This window comes from Gopherus evgoodei, chromosome 9 (assembly GCF_007399415.2).
Source record: "Gopherus evgoodei ecotype Sinaloan lineage chromosome 9, rGopEvg1_v1.p, whole genome shotgun sequence".
Classification (NCBI taxonomy): Eukaryota; Metazoa; Chordata; order Testudines; family Testudinidae; genus Gopherus; species Gopherus evgoodei.
Window position 1 is genome coordinate 108185607 of NC_044330.1, and position 19236 is coordinate 108204842.

At 51.4% G+C, this 19236-nt stretch overlaps 1 protein-coding gene across 3 annotated transcripts in view; it reads left to right on the forward strand.

Moving 5' to 3' along the window:
• MED12 (mediator complex subunit 12) overlaps positions 1–18326 on the forward strand; it is a 78102-nt gene extending 59776 nt beyond the window's left edge. For 2 of the 3 annotated variants that reach the window (XM_030575459.1, XM_030575460.1), the window contains exons 42-44: positions 7230–7391; positions 7596–7677; positions 10177–10614. In XM_030575459.1, the coding sequence (XP_030431319.1) occupies positions 7230–7391; positions 7596–7677; positions 10177–10238 (306 nt within the window). In that variant the 3' untranslated portion in view covers positions 10239–10614. Of the gene's footprint in view, positions 1–7229; positions 7392–7595; positions 7678–10176; positions 10615–17902 lie in introns of those variants that run through there. The other variant, XM_030575461.1, reaches the window with a different exon arrangement.
• The last annotated feature ends 910 nt before the right edge of the window (positions 18327–19236 follow it).

Genomic DNA, 19236 nt, shown 5'->3' on the forward strand with positions numbered 1-19236 from the left:
TCCTCCAGATAGCGAGACCGGGGAAGCCAGTCTGGGTGGCTCCCCTGGGTCGCTGGAGTCTCCCAGTCTCGAGCTCCCTGAGGTACGTCTGATCTCTCCGGCTGTTGGGGCCTGACTGAGCTCTGAGGGCCAGCTTTTATAGTTCCGGGTCACCACCTGACCCTTTGAGGGGCGGGCTCAGAGCTCCGTAGCTCCACCCACTCTGGCCTCCAGTGGGGCTCAACCCTCTCCAGTGAGGAGGGGAGCCACGCTGGCCCCCTACACCCCCCCCTCCCCAAGTCTGGCTCCCGCTCGCCGGGGTCAGACCCGTCCATTCCTCCAAGGCTGGACATAAAGTCCGCGTTCGCATGGTCCTTACTGGCCCGATGTTGGACGGTGAACACATAGGGTTGTAAGGTCAGGTACCACTGCATGAGTCGGGCGTTATTATTTTTCATATTCATCAACCATCGGAGGGGGGCATGGTCAGTGACCAGCATGAACGGGGCCCCAAGGAGGTAGTAGCGTAGGGCATCACAGGCCCACTTTATAGCCAGTGCCTCTTTCTCAATCACCGCGTAGTTCTTCTCCCGCGGAAACAATTTTCGGCTGAGGTACAGCACTGGATGGTCCTCCCCATCAGCTTCTTGGGACAGGACGGCCCCCAGTCCCACCTCTGAGGCATCCGTCTGTAGGGTGAACCTCTGGTGGAAATCCGGGCTGTATAGCACTGGCTCTTGGCAAAGGCATGTCTGGAGGGTCCGGAAGGCCTCCTCACATTCTAAGGACCATCGTATCTGCCGAGGGCTGTTCTTTGTCAGCAGTCTGGTTAAGGGTGCCGCGATGGAGGCAGACTGGGGGATGAACCGCCGATAGTACCCAACAAGCCCCAGGAACTGCCGGATATGGCGTTTTGTGGTGGGCGTCGGGCGGGTGGCCAGGGCTTGTACTTTCCCGACGAGGGGCTTCACATGGCCTCCCCCGATAGCGTACCCCAGATACGTTGCCTCCTGCCATCCGATGCGGCATTTTTTTGGGTTGGCGGTTAATCCCGCCTGTCGCAGGGACCGCAGGACCGCTGCCACTCGCTCTAGGTGGTCTTCCCAGTTGCGGCTATAGATCACAACATCATCCAGATACGCGGCGGAATAGTCTTGATGGGGCAGCAGTAGGTGGTCCATCAGCTGCTGGAAGGTCGCCGGGGCCCCATGGAGGCCGAAAGGCATCCGCGTAAACTGGTAGAATCCCGTCGGGGTAGCGAACACAATCTTTTTCTTGGAGGTCTCCTCAAGTGGAATTTGCCAATACCCCTTGCTGAGGTCGAGGGTGGTGATGAACTGGGCCTCCCCGAGGCGGCCCAGCCGCTCGTCCACACGCGGCATGGGGTAGGCATCGAATCGTGAGATGGCATTCACCTGCTGGAAGTCTGTACAAAACTGGCGGGTGCCATTGGGCTTGGGCACCAAGACCATCGCGCTATGCCACTCATTCCGAGACGGTTTGATGACTCCCAGGGCCAGCATGGTCTGCACCACCTCCTCCACCTCCTGGCGCATCTGGTACGGCAGTGGCCTAGTCATTTCCCGGATTACCTTCCCCGGCTCGGTCTGGATAGAGTGGTAGATCAAGCTCATGTACCTTGGTAGGGCCGTGAAGGTTCCTTGGAAAGCCTGCAGGAGACATTTGGCCTGCTTGCGCTCCTCTCCAATCAGGGTGTCACCGAGCAGGGGAGCAGCGAGGTCATCAGCCTGGGGTGCTCGGGGGCCCAGCTCCGGCTCAGGCGGGCAAAGATTAATCAATAGGCCCTCCCAGTCTCGCCATGGTTTCAACAGGTTTGCATGGTATCGCTGGGTCTTCTTATGCTGTAGGGTTGGTGGATTTCGTCGGTGATGGGCCCAACCTTCCGAGCCACCTCGTAGGGCCCCTGCCAATGGGTCAGTAGTTTCGACTCGAGGGTAGAAGAAGCAGAACCCGATCCCCGGGTTCAAAGTCATGCACCTGGGCTTCCTGGTTATACATCCGTTCCTGCCTGTCCTGAGCAGCCTTCAAGTTTTCCCGAGCTAGGGTCCCCGCCCGGGCGAAGTAGTCCTGTAGTTGAAGGACATACTTCAGGAGTCCCTGGGTTGGAGAGGGGGACTGCTCCCAAGTTTCCCGCATCAAGTCCAGCAGGGCCCCATGGGCGGCTCAAATGGGGAAAACTTGGTTGAGGACTGGGGCACCTCCCGGACGGCTAGCATCAGGGTAGGGAGCAACTGGTCCCACTGGCGTAGTTCCTCCTGGGGGAACTTCGCAACATCTCCTTGAGGGCCGGTTGAACCTCTCCACCAGCCCGTCCATCTGCAGGTAGTAGATGGAGGTGCGTAGTTGTTTTACCCCTAGGAGCTTGCAGACCTGTTGTAACAGCCTGGAGGTGAAATTGGTGCCTTGGTTGGTTAGAATTTCTCGGGGCAGGCCCACCCACGCAAAGACTTTCACCAGTTCCCCGGCGATGGTCCGGACGGTGGTGCTCCACAGCGGGATGGCCTCGGGGAAACGTGTGGCGTAGTCGATGATGACCAGGACATACTGGAATCTGGCATTACTTTTCGGGAGCGGGCCCACCAGGTCCATGGCCACTTGTTCGAAGGGAGTCTCAATTATAGGCATGGGGACCAGGGGTGCCTTGGGCACGTGCGACGGCGCAGCTAACTGGCACTCTGGGCAGGAACTACAATACTTCTTCACCTCCTGGTGAACACTGGGCCAGAAGAACCGCATCAAGATCTAGGCAAGGGTCTTCTCATGGCCCAGATGCCCAGCAACTGAGACATCATGGGCCAGCTTCATCACAGCTCGCCGGTGACACCGCGGTACCAGCAGCTGCATTTGGGGTTCTTTCGTGCGGGAGTCCCAGTCGATCCGGTAGAGATGGTGCTGGCGCACTTCAAAGTGGGGCCACTGGGTTGCGCGCTGAGGGTCGATGATGGTCCCATCGATGGCCGTGAGTTGCTCATAGGCCCGACTAAGGGTAGGATCAGCCCTCTGGTCTGAGCAAAAGTTGGTATGAAGGAGGGGCTTGACCGCGGGCTCCAGCCGAGGGTTATCGGTTTCCTCATTCCCAGCATTGGTCCCCGGAGCCCCATCTACTTCCTCCGATCGGGCCGCTGGTCGTTCTGCTTCCAGCGCCGGTGTTGTCCGGAGGACTTCCTCGAAGGCGGGCCAGTCCCACCCCAGGATCACCAGGTATGGCAGGCGTGGAGCCAGGCCGATCACGACTTGTTGGGTAACGCCAGCTACCGTCAGCAGGACACAAGCACTAGGGTACGGCCTGATGTCCCCATGGATGCACTGCAAGTGTATCGTTCCCAAGCGGGGGTTTGCCGGGGGCCCCAGAGCCTGCCGGACCAACGTCTGGCTGCAGCCGGAGTCTATCAAAGCCTGGGTTGCCTGGTCCCCGACGACTACCGGGACCGTGAGCTTGGGAGCCTGGGGCAACCGGGCCCAGGTGCCCTTGCACAGACCTGCCCAAAGCTGCAGTCCATTTTTGCGCAGTCACGCTGCAGGTGTCCAGCCTGCCCACAACAAAAACAGGGTCTGAGTTCAGGGCGGCTGCCCTGGATGGAGCTCCCCTAGGACTTCTGGGGGGGCTCCGATGCGCCCTGGCCCAGAGGAGGCCGTTGCGGACCAAGAGGCCAGATCCAGGCATCGGGCACGAGGCCCCAGGTGGGTGTCCTGCCCGCGTCCAGGGTTTTGCGGCCCGGTCAGGTCGCCCCCCTTCTGTCCGGGGTAGGGCGTTCGAGTCCGAGGTGTGGAGGCCGGAAGGCGGGTCACACAGAGGTTTCGGCCGCGAGAAAGTCCTCCATAAGCGAGACGGCTGCGGCCAGTGTCGGAGCACCCAGGATCGTCCTCGAGCTGGCAGAGTGAGCACGAACTGCTCTAGGACGACTCTCGGTGACCTCTGCCGTCCTTGTTTCAGGCTGTAGCCATTGGCGGCAGGTCTCCTTCAGGGATTGGGCCACCAGCCGAGGTCGAGCGCCTGGGGGATACGTCTAGCGCTGGAACTGCTGCCGGAAGATCTGGGGGCTAACTTCTAGGGCATCCAAAATCGCAGTCTTGACTCGGCCATAATCCCTGGCTTCGTCCATCGCCAGCCCGCGGTATGCCGTCTGGGCGGTCCCGGTCAGGTATGGGGCCAGAAGGGTGGCCCATTGGTCCCGGGCCCATCCAGCGACAAGGGCCACCCGTTCAAAGGTCACCAGGAACGCCTCAGGGTCATCGTCGGGGCCCATCTTGGTGAGTCGTACTGGGGCAGCAGCATGGGGTGCCTCAGCGCCACCCCCTGCCGGCACTTCTCCGGGGCGGGGTAACGCGGCCACCAGCTGCTGCAACTGGGTTCCGAGCTGCTGCATCAGCTACTGCTGCTGCTGTAGCTGCGCGGCCTGCTGCTGCTGTAGCTGCTGTAGCTGGGCGGCCTGCTGCTGCTGTAGCTGCTGGAGCTGGGCGGCCTGCTGCTGCTGCTGTAGCTGCTGGAGCTGGGCGGCCTGCTGCTGGAGCTGCTGGAGCTGGACAGCCTGCTGCCGGTCCTGATTCTACGCCAGCAACTGGATCAACCGCTCCATCTCCATAAGCCTCTAGGGGAGGGTGATGTCCCCTCTGGCCCCTTCTCACAGGAGTCAGGGGTCGGCTTCCCACTTCTGGTACCACGTTTAAGTGGGTGTGGCTGGGGCTTGACCCTCTCCGGGTGTGGGAGGGGAGCCACGCCGGCCCACTCCTCCAGTTGGTCCGGGAAACTAACCCGGCGGTCCTTGCGGTGCTTGTCCGTCCACCAGGCAAGGGCTCAGGCCCTCTGGCAGGGCTGCCGTACCATCCGAACGGTGCCAGGCCCTACGCCAAGGCGGACAGCAAACACAGAGTCAGTAAGCTCAGGCCTGGGTCAGGACTGAGTAGTACTAGCAATAGATTAAGGCCCAGCCCTTGGTCAGGGCGGGGCAGGAAACGCTGAGTCAGTAAGCTCAGGCTTTGGCCTCCTCTCGCCAGGGAGAAGGGGAGTCTGCCACCCAGGAGTGGGGTGGCACAGGGGACGCAGGCCATCCCACTCCACTGCGTCCTAGCCTGGAGCCCTAACAGCAGCTATTACTCCGCTGATCAGTCAGTGAGGATCCTGACCGCAACACACTGACATAGGCTCTGGCAACTCTGCAGCCTGGCTGGGGTCGGCTGCCCCCGAGCTGCTTCCGTACTCCCCCCGGGACCTACATGGGTCCTAGCGTCTGCCTCTGAACGGTCCACGAGCATAGGCTCATCGCGACCAGGGCTGGGTGGTAGGTCCGGGAATTCCTCGGGATAACAAGGCCAAGGTAGCGCCGGCGGCTCCTCCGCGTAGCAGGGGCGGGGTAGCGCCGGCGGCTCCTCTGGGTAGCAGGGGCGGGGAAGCTCTGGCAGCTCCTCCGGGTAGCGAGCCCGAGGAGGCTCAGGCAGTTCCTCCCGGTAACGAGCACAGGGAAGCCAGTCTGGGTGGTTCCCCTGGGTCGCCGGAGTCTCCCAGTCTCGAGCTCCCTGAGGTATGTCTGATCTCTCCGGCTGTTGGGGCCTGACTGAGCTCTGAGGGCCAGCTGTTATAGTTCCGGGTCGCCGCCTGACCCTTTGAGGGGCGGGCTCAGAGCTCCGTAGCTCCTCCCACTCTGGCCTCCGGCGGGGCTCGACCCTCTCCGGTGAGGAGGGGAGCCACAATGGCCCACTACACCATGTCATAATAATGTCACTATGAGGAATATGGGGTGCAGTGTCACCGACAGCATTCTTTATCACCATTACCTTGGCAAGAAAGCAACTTTTATGGCGCATTCCGCCTTCGCAGTGTTCTTCCCTGACAAAGTCTTGCTTAGACCACATCCGAAGTTCACTCCCAAGGTGACTTCCACATTTCACGTGAACCAACTCGTTCACCTTCCAACCTTTTAACCCAAGCCTCACCAGCATAATAGGCCAATTCATCCTCCATACACTCGATGTAAGGAGAGCTGTGGTTTATTATTTGGACAGGATAAGAGTTTTTAGAAAATCTCCAAGACTCTTCCTCTCTGTCATGGACAGGGCTAGAGGCATAGCAATTTCAGCTCAAAAATTCTCTAAATAAGTCTCAGACTGTCAAACTCGGTTATCAGATGTGCAGTTTGGCACCCCATCTACAATCTCTCACATTCTGTGAGATGGGTTTCCTCCTCAGTCGCCTTCTCCAAGGGTATCCCTATATCAGAAATCTACAGAGCAGTTATCTTGGCATCTGCACATACATTTGCTGAACATTATGCCATCCTTGGGGACGCTGCTGCAGATGCCAGATTTGGTACCATGGTACTATCATCCATCAGACTCGACTTCAAAGCCACAGCTTCCAGTAGGGGATACTGCTTGGGAGTCACCTACAATGGAGAAACCATAGGAACATTACTAGAAGAAGTTGTGTGTCCCTATGGGTGCTCCACAACCCACTCTCCTCCCTTCTACTTCGGAGTTTTCATCATTCACTTTGCAGTAGAGAAGGAACTGAGGAGGGGGTTCACCTGAGCAACACTGATTAGCCTCGTGGCAGGGCATGAGGGGATGAGGCAGTGCATGCGCAGGCTGAATGGGCACTGCTACCAAAGCTCTCCGATCAGCAGCGCAGGGACGCAGACACACCTACAGTGGAGCACCGCAGGGACACACATCTCGAAGAACCATCGTTACTGCACAAGGTGAGTCATTTCTTCTTGCACACAAGATAGCACACATGTTTACCCTTTTATTTTGTTCTTTGCTTTTTCAATTAAAGAAAAAAAGCGAGTCCAGACTTTTCCTAAGCATCACCATCAATAAAGTTCATTCAAACGTGGCTCTTTGATTGTGACGTCACAGACAGCATAGACTCAACTAACTTCCTGTGCTGGGCCATGTCAGGTGCCACCGCAAGCCTTGTAGAGAGGACAGCTGACCTTATGGTTAAGGCACAGGACACAGGGATTTGGATGATCCAGGCTCTGTTCTGAGCCCTGCCACAGATTCTCTGTGACTTGAGGGAAGTCACTTCTGCCATGGCACCTATAAGAAAACCACATCAAACGGTTAGGTTGAGGAGCAGCCAGGGAAGGTCACTGTTTGTTTATTGAATCACAGATTTTTTCCTGTAATATTCCCTAGGCTGCCTGTCTTATTGTATAGCCCTCCCCATGACACATCCCTAATGGTCTCTTCTGCTGCTTTTTTTTCAGCAGCAGCAGCAACAGCAGCAGCAGCAACAACAACAGCAGCAACAACAACAACAGCAGCAACAGCAACAGCAGCAACAGGCACCACCACAGCAACAGCCACAGGTGTCCACAGTGCCTCAGCCACAAGCCCAGGGCCAGCCTCCTGGCCTGGGGATGCAGGCTCTTCCTCCTCAACAGCCCATTGTAAGTGTGTCACAGAGCTAGAGGGAAAGAGTCATTCATCACAGCCCAACCATCCAGAGATCCTCCTACCTGCTCCCTGCAGCACTCTCCTTCTCCACCCCGCTAGCTGCTGCCTAACACAGGGAGCGTTTGCTGGCTGCTTGTGTGAACGCTGAGTCCCCACCAGCCTAGTGGCACTTGTTAATTATGTTTCTCTCTCTCTAGTTCCAGCGCCAGGGTCTCCAGCAGACACAGCAGCAGCAGCAAACAGCTGCCCTGGTCCGACAGCTTCAACAGCAACTCTCTAGTAAGAAATTAGTACTCTTCGTTTTTCTTACCTCTTCTCCCTGCCCCATCCGAAGTGTCTTTCTCCATAGAACAGGCCCTGGTGTAAAGTGATAGCAAGGGGAGAGCAAGCGCAGGCTTCTCTGTCTCTTTATACATCATCTCTCTGTGAACACAGATTGTTGGGGAAGAGCCAGCATGACTTTGTAAAGGGAAATCATGCCTCACCAATCTATTAGAATTCTTTGAGGGGATCAACAAACGTGGACAAGGGTGATCCAGTGGATAGAGTGTACTTAGACTTTTGGAAAGCCTTTGACAAATTCCCTCCCCAAAAGCTCTTAAGCAAAGTGAGCTGTCATGGGATAAGAGGGCAGGTTCTCTCATGGATCAGTAACTGGTTAAAAGACAGGAAATAAAGGGTGGAGATAAATGGTCAGTTTTCAGAATGGAAAGGGGTAAATAATGGTGTCCTCCAGGGATCTTTACTGGGACCATTACTATTCAACATATTCATAAATAATCTGGAAAAAGGGGTAAACAGTGAGGTGGCCAAGTTTTCAGATGATACAAAGTTACTCGAGATAGTGAAGTCCCAGGCAGACCTCAAAGAGTTACAAAGGGAATCTCATAAAACTGATGGCTGGGCAAGAAAATGGCAGATGAAATTTATTGTTGATAAATGCAACGTAATGCACATTGAAAAACATAATCCCAACTATTCATACCAAATGATGGGGTCTAAATTAGCTGTTACCACTCAAGAAAGAGATCCTGGAGTCATTGTGGATAGTGCTCTGAAAACATCTGCTCAAAGTGCAGTGGTGGTCAAAAAAGCAAACAGAATGGAACCATTAAGAAAGGGATAGCTAGTAAAACAGTAAATATCATAATGCTACTATATAGATCCAGGGTACTCCCACACCTTAAATACTGTCTGCAGATCTGGTTTCCCCATCTCAAAAAAGGTGCATTAGAAATGGAAAAAGGATAGAGAGAGGCAATAGAAACCATTATGGGTATGGAACAGCTTCCACATGAGGAGAGATTAAAAAGACTGGGACTGTTCAGCTTAGAAAAGAGATGATTAAGGGTGGGGATATGATAGAGGACTATAAAATCATGAATGGTGTGGAGAAAGTGATTAAGGAAGTATTATTTATCCCTTCACATAACATAAGAACCAGGGGTCACCCAATAAAATTAATAGGCTGCAGGTTTAAAACAAACATAAGGAAGTACTTCTTCACTCAAAGCACAGCCACCCTGTGGAACTCATTGCCAGGGGATGTTGTGAAGGCCAAAACTATAACGGAGTTCAAAAAAGAATTAGGTAAGTTAATGGAGGACAGGTCCATCAATGGCTATTAGCCAAGATGGTCAGAGATGCAACCCCATGTCTGGGTATCCCTAAGCCTCTGACTGCCAGAAGCTGAGTTTGGATCATGCATTAACTGCCCTGTTCTGTTCATTCCCTCTGAAGCATCTGGCACTGGCCACTTTCAGAAGACAGGATACTTGACTAGATGGACCATTGGTCTGACCCAGTATAATCAGTCCTATGTTCTTATGACCATAGCAGGCAGAGAGAGGAGCACACAGTAATACCAACCAAGTGAGCAGCCTTCTAGACCTGTTGCAGACGGAGGGGCCAGGGCAACAGTGTCTATGGAGGCTATCGGGCAGCTCTCCCAAATGCGTCAGGTCTGCTTTTCTGTATGTACCACTGTGTCAATGCCACTGCCTCCGTCGTTGTTGGCTCCCAACGATCTCAACGGGAGTATAAATTCTGGAGCTCGTGCCTGATGGGGCACCCAGGGAGGTGCTTTATTCAGGACATGGTCAGTGAGAGACTTTTTTTATTGAGCACTGCCATGTGGGATGGTGCCAGAGCCCCAGCAGGGCAGTGTATCCCTCCAGGCCACCCTGCTGTTGTAGGGATCACGTCAGTAATTTTATATAATAAAACTGGCAATTAAATTATTAAACACCCAAGCCAGAGCCCTCCCCAAAGGAATGCTGTATGCAAACATATGCTGCCTTACTTCCTAGGATGCAGCCCAGCCATGGCTGTGCCTAGGTGCATTGAACCCTGCCCCAATGACCACATCTCAGTGCAGCAAAACCATCTAACACAGTGATGCCATCAGTTTGCAGTTTTCTAAATACAATTTAAAATTGGATTCTAACTCCTACTAAATTCTTCCTTTGCATCCCAGCGTTCTTTTCCTTATGAGGTTGACACTGCAGGGACTATTAGATATTCCTTTATGGGCTATTAGACATTCCTTCCGGTGCTTGTATATGCTTCACTGGGGCTGCATTCTACACTGAGCCAGTGAGATTGCAGAGTTTCTCCAAGGTGTTGAGAGCCATAATGACAGTCAAGAAAAAGAATTCGGAAGCGCAGGGTGGTTGGTGACTGGGGTAAATGGTCCTTTTCCCATCTAGGCCACCATTTCCACCCTGTATCATGACATAACTGGTTGCCTGATTGAGTTATGGAGCCTTTCACTTCTAGGTTCCAGGTTGAAATCCGGCAGTGCTCAGTACCAACCACATGGTAGGCTTGTGTGGACTTAGTTGATTGGATTTCTTTACATAGATCCCTAGAATGTGCACTTCGCAGGACATGTCTGGAAAGCACCAGGAACACCTATGCCACTGCAGAAGTCATGCTTTATCTTTCCTATGTAAAAAGTGCATTTACAATCAGCCTCTAGAAGAGTCCATGCTAAATAACAGCCAACATTAATGCTATCCATCAGCATAGGCACCGACTTCCACTGTTTCTGGTGGGTGCTCGACCCCACCCCTGCCCCCACCCTCACCCCGCCACCATTCCAACCTTTCCCCAAAGTCCATGCCCCTTCCCGCCCCCATTGCACCACCTGCCTCCAAGTCCCTGCTTCTCCCCCCTCCCGCCCAGAAAGTCCTAAGCGCCGCCAAACTGTTGTTTAGCAGCGGGAAGCGCTGGGAGGTAGGTGGAGGAACAGGGACGCGGCACACTCAGGGTGGGGGAGGAGAAGAGAGGGGGTGAGGGGAGTTTGCCTGCTGGTGGGTCCAGAGCACCCACTAATTTTTCCCCATGGGTGTTCCAGCCCCAGAGCACCCACAGAGTTAGCACCTATGTCCATCAGCCTAACCACATATCGCCCTGGTCCCTCTGAGAATGCCTGAGCAAACAGCTTAGGCCTTGCAGCATGTCGTCCTCCTGCAGTGGAGGAAGTGAATTCTAGGGCTGAGTGCCCCAGTTAGTCCAGTCTGAGGGGCTTCTAGTGCACGTGGCTCCAGGGGATAATGTGAAAGTACAGAGAGAGGCTGTCTCTAAGGACCCGTTTACAGCACAACTATAATCATTTTTGTAACCAGCTTGTGAATCTGTCTTCTGTCCTGGTTCCAATAAACAGGGCTGAGTTGTATAAAGAACTGCTGTGTGGACTCACCTACTGTGCTACCTTGCTATGTCAGTGCATTCCTGAAAGTCAGAGCTGCTCTCCCACAGAGCATCGGGATGGGGAGGGTGCCTGGAGAACACACACAGAGTGGCATAACCAGCTCAGGTGGCATCCCAGAATGCATTGCCCTCTTGCAGAGTGGAAAAGGACAGAGGACCAGCCATGCAGGTTACACTGTCATGATTTTAGTAGGTCTGCACTGCAGAAAGCCTGTGGACTGGGTTATAGGAAGAAAATTATGTTTCTCGCGGCAAGGCCAATGCCTCCCTGAGTAGTGATTGTGTTGTGTATAGACATAAGCCATGTTTCAAGCTGGCCGTGTCACTGACTGGTTACCCAATGAATTTAAAGTTGTTGTGTAGACAGGCCCTAAATCAAAGGTCTTTATAGAGTAAAACCGTCCCCCCAGATTGCACCGGCAGTGAAAGTAGGGCCAATCAGATCCCAGAGCACAGGTGTGTGACGTTCCCTGTAAGCACCACTCCAAGGGTTGCTCCTTTTTCTCTAGCTGGAGCTTCCGAGAGCCTGAGCATGCTCCCATGTAGATCATTTTGCTGTAACTGGGGCAAGGTCTTGTATCCAGCAGAAACCTTGCAACTTCTTGCTGTATGAAAGAGACTGCAGCTAGAGATAAACCCCAGTGACATATCCCAGCTAGTGTGTGTCTTGGAGGCTAGTGTGTGTCTTGGAGACTGCTGTGTTCCAAGTGCACACATCCACATCGCTGAAAGCACCATCCCACTTGGCACAGATCACTCCCATTTGGTTAGTCTCAGCAGAGAGCACAAAGCATTGGGTGAATCATGCTTCTCCCTGTCCAGTTCAGGATGAGACCCAGGGCAGGAGATGCTTGCGCTGCTTTTGACTGTGCTGTACTGTTAGTCTCCAGGGCTGTCAGGCTGATGCCTTCATGAGCAGTGAATTTGACTAAAACTCTTGTAGAGGGGGGAAAAAACATCTCTCCAACGCCCCTGTGACCAGCAGGCTTTCCCAGTATGGGACTGGGGCTGGGTTTGCCCTGCTGAGGGCCTGTCCAGCAGCATGCTGTATGGCTGGATTTTGTAGCGAGTCCTGTAGTCAGGAGCCAATCCTGGAGCACACTGCATCTAAAGATGATCAGCAAGGGTATTGGAGTTGGGCTGGAGTTTGAGGGGAGGCAGATCTCTAAGGTAGCCTGCTCTCAAGCCAGATAGGTCTTGAAACCAGCACCTGAATTTGCACCTGGATAGTGAGTGGGAACCAGTGTGGTCTGTGAGCACTGATGACATGCTCCTGGTTGATGTGAGTCTCTGAATTCTGCACTAGCTGATTTTCCTAAGTTTTCTTCAGGTTAGATGATTGATGGGAACTCCAGGGTAGTTAGCTGGCCCAGCGCAGCTCATGCTGTGCAACTACCTGGTGGCGGTAGCAGTGTTTGGGTTTCTGTGTGGCAGGGGTGCTGCACAGAACTAGGGGTTACGGGTGTTCTATTTAAAAGAGAAAAGCCCAGAGGATAATTCAGCTTCCAACCTCATTACCTAGGCATCACCTTTCAGTGCCATATTGGTCCACACCTATTTCACATCAAGGAGCGGTGTGGAGCTAGGCAGAAGAGGCGTAGAGGTCTGGGTTTGACAGACTTTATCTCCACCTTTCCAGAAGCATGTGGAATTTTGATAGTACTGCTATCCTAAGCCCCAGGAGCTGGCACCAGAGTGTCTGTTATTTGAGCAGAGCATCAAGTGCCAGAAGTGATACACAGGTGGGAGTTCTGTTGGAGGAGCAGGTTTTTATAGTTTGTAGTTTGTGGATTGTATTGTGTAGTGTGTAGTTTGTGGATCTATTGTGTAGTGTGTGTGTGTGTGTAGGCTGCTAGGGGCAGTGTGCTGGGAGAGCAGCGGAGCCCTGATTAGGGGGCGGGGCTTAGCTGATATGGGGTCCTATATAAGGAGCCAGCCAGTCAGGCAGCAGCACAGGAGCCAGCAAACAGAGCTATAAACAGGGGAGTTTCAGAGGGAGTTTGCAGGGGGGACTAAGACAGAGGAACCGACAAGCAAGTCAAGGGATAGGGTGGTGGTCTGGTGCCTGCTGGGGGCTTGTGTTGTGTTGACTACCAGGCGGCAGGTGGGAAGGCCATGACTGATACAGAGGAAGCAGTGAAAGACACAATGAGGATGACTGGATGTGGAAGCTGCGGCATGTACATGATCCTGGAGGGGGCGCCTGAAAAGAACTTTGTCTGCATGAAGTGCCGCCTGATAGAGCTGATGGAAGAGAAGATCCGAGGACTGGAGATGCAGGTGCAAACTCTGGTTGAGTTCAGAAGGGGGTTTGAGCAGACGATGGAGCACAGACACAAGGGGGCTGAAGGGATAAGCTCAGACGTGCAGATGGAAGCAGGACCAAAGAATTCAGAGGAGAAACTGCTGGGGGAGGAAAGTGGACGGTGGAAGCATGTGACTAAGAGAACCAGGCAGAGGAAAAGACGGGCCAGTGAAGGAGAAATAGAACTCAGGAACAGGTTTGCAGAGTTGGAAAATGAAGAAGGGGCAAAGCAGGTGGTTGCTGAAGGAGAGAGGGCAAGGAAAAAGAGAAGAGCTGATAGTCCTGCAAGAAGAGGGGAGGAGTCAATGGAGGCAACACCAAATACGAGCCCCAGGAGGAATGCAAAGGGGAATAGGAATCGAGAGGACTTGCAGCTGGTGGGTGCGGGAGATAGACCGGAAAAGCACACTGTCACCAGGAAAAGGCAGGTCTACATGATTGGAGACTCCTTACTGAGAAGAATAGACAGGCCTGTGACTAGAGCTGATCAGGAGAACAGAAGGGTGTGCTGTATGCCGGGTGCTAAGATACAGGATGTGGACCTGAGGCTGAAAAGGATACTAGCGGGAGCAGGGAAGAATCCGTTGATTGTCCTTCATGTGGGAACGAATGATACGGCTAGATACTCTCTGGAATGTATCAAGGGAGACTATGCCAGACTGGGGAAGACGCTTAAGGAAATCGAGGCTCAGGTGATCTTCAGTGGGATTCTGCTAGTTCCTAGAGAAGGGCAACAAAGGTGTGACAAGATTATGGCGATCAACAGATGGCTCAGGCAGTGGTGCTATAAGGAGGGCTTTGGGATGTACGGCCATTGGGAAGCATTTACGGACAGAAGACTGTTCTCTCGGGATGGATTTCACCTGAGCAAGGAGGGAAATAGACTTCTAGGATGGAGGCTCGCCGACCTGATTAAGAGAGCTTTAAACTAGAAATTTGGGGGAGATGGTTGGGAGATGTTCTGGAGATCTCCACGGTGGAATTTAACCTTACTTCCCTCTCAAACGAAGTAAGAGGGGATACAGCCATGGACAGAATAATTGGCATAAGGAGGAAGGGTAGTGTAGATAACAGACTAACAGGTGATGGTGGTGGTAGAATGTCCATGCCTAACAGGGTACAGAATGTGAGTGAAGCCAAACAGCAAAAATTAAGATGTCTGTACACTAATGCGAGGAGCCTAGGGAACAAAATGGAGGAACTAGAGCTACTGGTGCAGGAAGTGAAACCAGATATTATAGGGATAACAGAAACGTGGTGGAACAGTAGTCATAACTGGAGTACAGGTATTGAAGGCTATGTGCTATTTAGGAAAGATAGAAATAAAGGCAAAGGTGGTGGAGTAGCATTGTACATCAATGAGGAGGTTAACTGTAAAGAAATAAGAAGTGATGGAATGGACAAGACACAGTCTGTCTGGGCAAAAATCACACTGGGAAAGAAAGCTACTAGAGCCTCCCCTGAGATAGTGCTTGGGGTGTGCTACAGACCGCCGGGATCTGATTTGGATATGGATAGAGACCTCTTTAAGGAAGTAAACACTAATGGGAAATGTGTGATCATGGGAGACTTTAACTTCCCAGATATAGACTGGAGGACAAGTGCTAGCAAGAATAGTAGGGATCAGATTTTTCTGGATGTGATAGCTGATGGATTCCTTCACCAAGTAGTTGAAGAACCGACAAGAGGGGATGCCATTTTAGATTTGGTTTTGGTGAGCAGTGAGGACCTCATAGAAGAAATGGTTGTAGGGGACAACCTTGGTTCGAGTGATCATGAGCTAATTCAGTTCAAACTAGATGGAAGGATAAACAAAAATAGATTTGGGACTAGGGTTTTTGATTTCAAAAGGGCTAACTTTAAAGAATTAAGGAAATTAGTTAGGGAAGTGGATTGGACTGAAGAACTTGTGGATCTAAATGCGGAAGAGGCCTGGAATTACTTTGAGTCGCAGCTGCAGAAACTATCGGAAGCCTGCATCCCAAGAAAGGGAAAAAAAACATAGGCAGGAGTTGTAGACCAAGCTGGATGAGCAAGCATCTCAGAGAGGTTATTAAGAAAAAGCAGAAAGCCTACAAGGAGTGGAAGAAGGGTGGGATTAGCAAGGAAAGCTATCTTAGCGAGGTCAGAACATGTAGGGATAAAGTGAGAAAGGCTAAAAGCCAAGTAGAGTTGAACCTTGCAAAGGGAATTAAAACCAATAGTAAAAGGTTCTATAGCCATATAAATAAGAAGAAAACAAAGAAAGAAGTGGGACCGCTACACACTGAGGATGGAAAGGAGGTTAAGGATAACCTAGGCATGGCCCAATATCTAAATAAGTACTTTGCCTCAGTCTTTAATAAGGCTAATGGGGAGAAGGATGACAAACGGGAATGAGGATATGGAGGTGGATATTACCACATCTGAGGTAGAAGCCGTACTTGAACAGCTTAATGGGACAAAATCAGAGGGCCCGGACAATCTTCGTCCGAGAATATTAAAGGAACTGGCGCATGAAATTGCAAGCCCGATAGTGAGAATTTTTAATGAATCAGTAAACTCAGGGGTTGTACCGTACGACTGGAGAATTGCTAACGTAGTTCCTATCTTTAAGAAAGGGAGAAAGAGTGATCCGAGTAACTATAGGCCTGTTAGTTTGACATCTGTAGCATGTAAGGTCTTGGAAAAAATTTTGAAGGAGAAAGTAGTTAAGGACATTGAGGTCAATGGTAATTGGGACAAAGTACAACATGGTTTTACTAAAGGTAGATCGTGCCAAACCAACCTGATCTCCTTCTTTGAGAAGGTGACAGACTATTTAGACAAAGGAAATGCGGTAGACCTAATTTACCTAGATTTCAGTAAGGCATTTGACACGGTTCCACATGCGGAATTATTAGTCAAATTGGAAAAGATGGGGATCAATATGAGAATTGAAAGGTGGATAAGGAACTGGTTAAAGGGGAGACTACAATGGGTCATACTGAAGGGTGAACTGTCAGGCTGGAAGGAGGTTACTAGTGGAGTTCCTCAAGGATCGGTTCTGGGACCAATCTTATTTAACCTTTTTATTACCGACCTTGGCACAAAAAGTGGAAATGTGCTAATAAAGTTCGCGGATGACATGAAGCTGGGGGGTATTGCTAACATGGAGAAGGACTGGGATATCATACTGGAAGATCTGGACGACCTTGTAAACTGGAGTAATAGTAATAGGATGAAATTTAATAGTGAAAAATGCAAGGTCATGCACTTAGGGATTAATAATAAGAACTTTAGATATAGATTGGGGACGCATCAGTTGGAAGCAACAGAGGAGGAGAAGGACCTTGGGGTATTGGTAGATCACAGGATGACTATGAGCCGCCAATGTGATATGCCCGTTAAAAAAGCTAATGCGGTTTTAGGATGCATCAGGCGAGGTATTTCCAGCAAAGATAAGGAGGTGTTAGTACCGTTATATAAGACGCTGGTGAGACCCCACCTGGAATACTGTGTGCAGTTCTTGTCTCCCATGTTTAAGAAGGATGAATTCAAACTGGAACAGGTTCAGAGACGGGCTACTAGGATGATCCGAGGAATGGAAAACCTGTCACATGAAAGGAGACTCAAAGAGCTTGGCTTGTTTAGTCTAGCCAAAAGAAGGCTGAGGGGGGATATGCTTGCTCTTTATAAATATATCAGAGGGATTAATATTAGGGAGGGAGAGGAATTATTTAAGCTTAGTACCAGTGTAGACACAAGAACGAATGGGTATAAACTGGACACTAGGAAGTTTAGACTTGAAATTAGACGAAGGTTTCTAACCATTAGAGGAGTGAAGTTCTGGAACAGCCTTCCAAGGGGAGTAGTGGGGACAAAAGACATATCTGGCTTTAAGATTAAGCTTGATAAGTTTATGGAAGGGATGGTATGATGGGAGAGCCTAATTTTGGCAATTGATCTTTGATTATCGCCAGAGAAGTATGCCCAGTGGTTGGTGATGGGATGGGATCTGAGTTACTGCAGAGAATTTTTTCCTGAGTGCTGGCTGGTGAGTCTTGCCCACATGCTCAGGGTTTAGCTGATCGCCGTATTTGGGGTCGGGAAGGAATTTTCCTCCAGGGCAAATTGGCAGAGGCCCTGGAGGTTTTTCGCCTTCCCCTGCAGTGTGGGGCATGGGTCACTTGCTGGTGGATTCTCTGCAGCTTGAGGTCTTCAGACCACAATTTGAAGACTTCAATAACTCAGGCATAGGTTAGGGGTTTGTTACAGAAGTGGATGGGTAGGGTTCTGTGGCCTGCTTTGTGCAGGGGGTCGGACTAGATGATCACATTGGTCCCTTCTGACCCTTGAATCTATGAATCTAGGTGTAGTGTCCCAAACTAAGACCTGGATAGCCCCCTTCTCTTGCCTACCTAGCCCCTCCGCTTCACAGTCAGACTCTGAATTGCAGAGCTGATGGGCATCTCCTAACTGGACCAGAATCCTGTGATTGTCTAACTTTGTGTTTGATCTGAACAGATACACAGCCACAGCAGAACAACAACCCATTTGGACGCTACTGAGCCATGGCACTTGGGCCCGATCCAGAGGGAGACATCACTGTGGACTGGATACAGCCTCCTCCAGTGGGGGCTGTTCCCAACCCCTCTGTCCCTGGGGCACCTGCCCAGATGCCGTGTTCTGCAGCTGCCCTTCTTGGAGGGGAGGGAGTGATTTTTATCATACAGAGAAAATGTTTTTACTCCTGTTTCTACAAAGGTTTATGGAGATCCCGTGTGATTGGTAGTCTCCCCTCCCCCTTTGGTTTCAGTTTTTACTAAGTTTTTAGTATTTTTGTTAAAATAATGATTAAGACATTGTAAGATTTTGTACTTTATTTATACCAGATGAAACCCTGTATGGCAGATGTTCTCAGACAAATACAGAGAGCTTACTTTGCGAAAGGGGTGTGCGTGTGTGCGTGCGTGAGCGTGTGTGTGTGTGTGCGAGTGCGCGTATTCAGAGTCTGAGCCCCATGACCCTAGCACGCTCCCTCTCCCGATTCCCCTGCCTTCTCACAGATCTTGCCCTGAATTACTCCCATACAGGGCCAAGTGAACTATACACACCAAATCTCAAGAACTATTGTCTGCACCTTTCCTGCTCTTAAATAAGTACATTGTTCAGCCTCATCAGGTTGGTATGAGGAATGGGTACCTCATCTCTTGCTTGCCTGTTTTTCCCAAATTGTTCTCTCCCTGTGTTCATTAATTGGGAGGAGGTTTTGGATAGTGATTCAGAGCTGCCCTTTAAGCAGCAGTGCCTTGTTACTGATACACAGAGAACAAATGGTCCCTGCACACTTCCACTGGTGGGATTAAGATGCCTGTACATCCAGGGTCCCGAACCTGCTAGGGTTTGTCCTGGTGAGGATAAAAGGTGTCGAGGAAGGAGGTGAGGTGTGGCAGCTAACACATTCTAGACCTCATGTAGACTTTCAAGATAGATTCTAAGGACAGAAAGAACTGTGGTCAGATGTTTGGCTGTGTGTGTGTGTGTGTGTGTGCGCGCTTCCCAGCTCTGCGCAGACAGACAGCGCAGCAGACCCTGAGTGAACCACCCAACAGCCACAAGATCTGTTAAGGTAAGAAGGCACCAGGCCAGGTTTATTGTCGACGGAATACACTAATAGCACCTGGCAGACTACAAGGATACTAAGACACATATGTCCATGACAATGGACGTGATTCAGTGAATGGTGAGACTTTTCATTCCCCCCTCCTTAACAAAGATACTCTCTCTGAGATACATCTTTATACCTTGATACAAACAAGTTACATACTGCCTCTGACATAGTTAGTCACTGCCTCCTG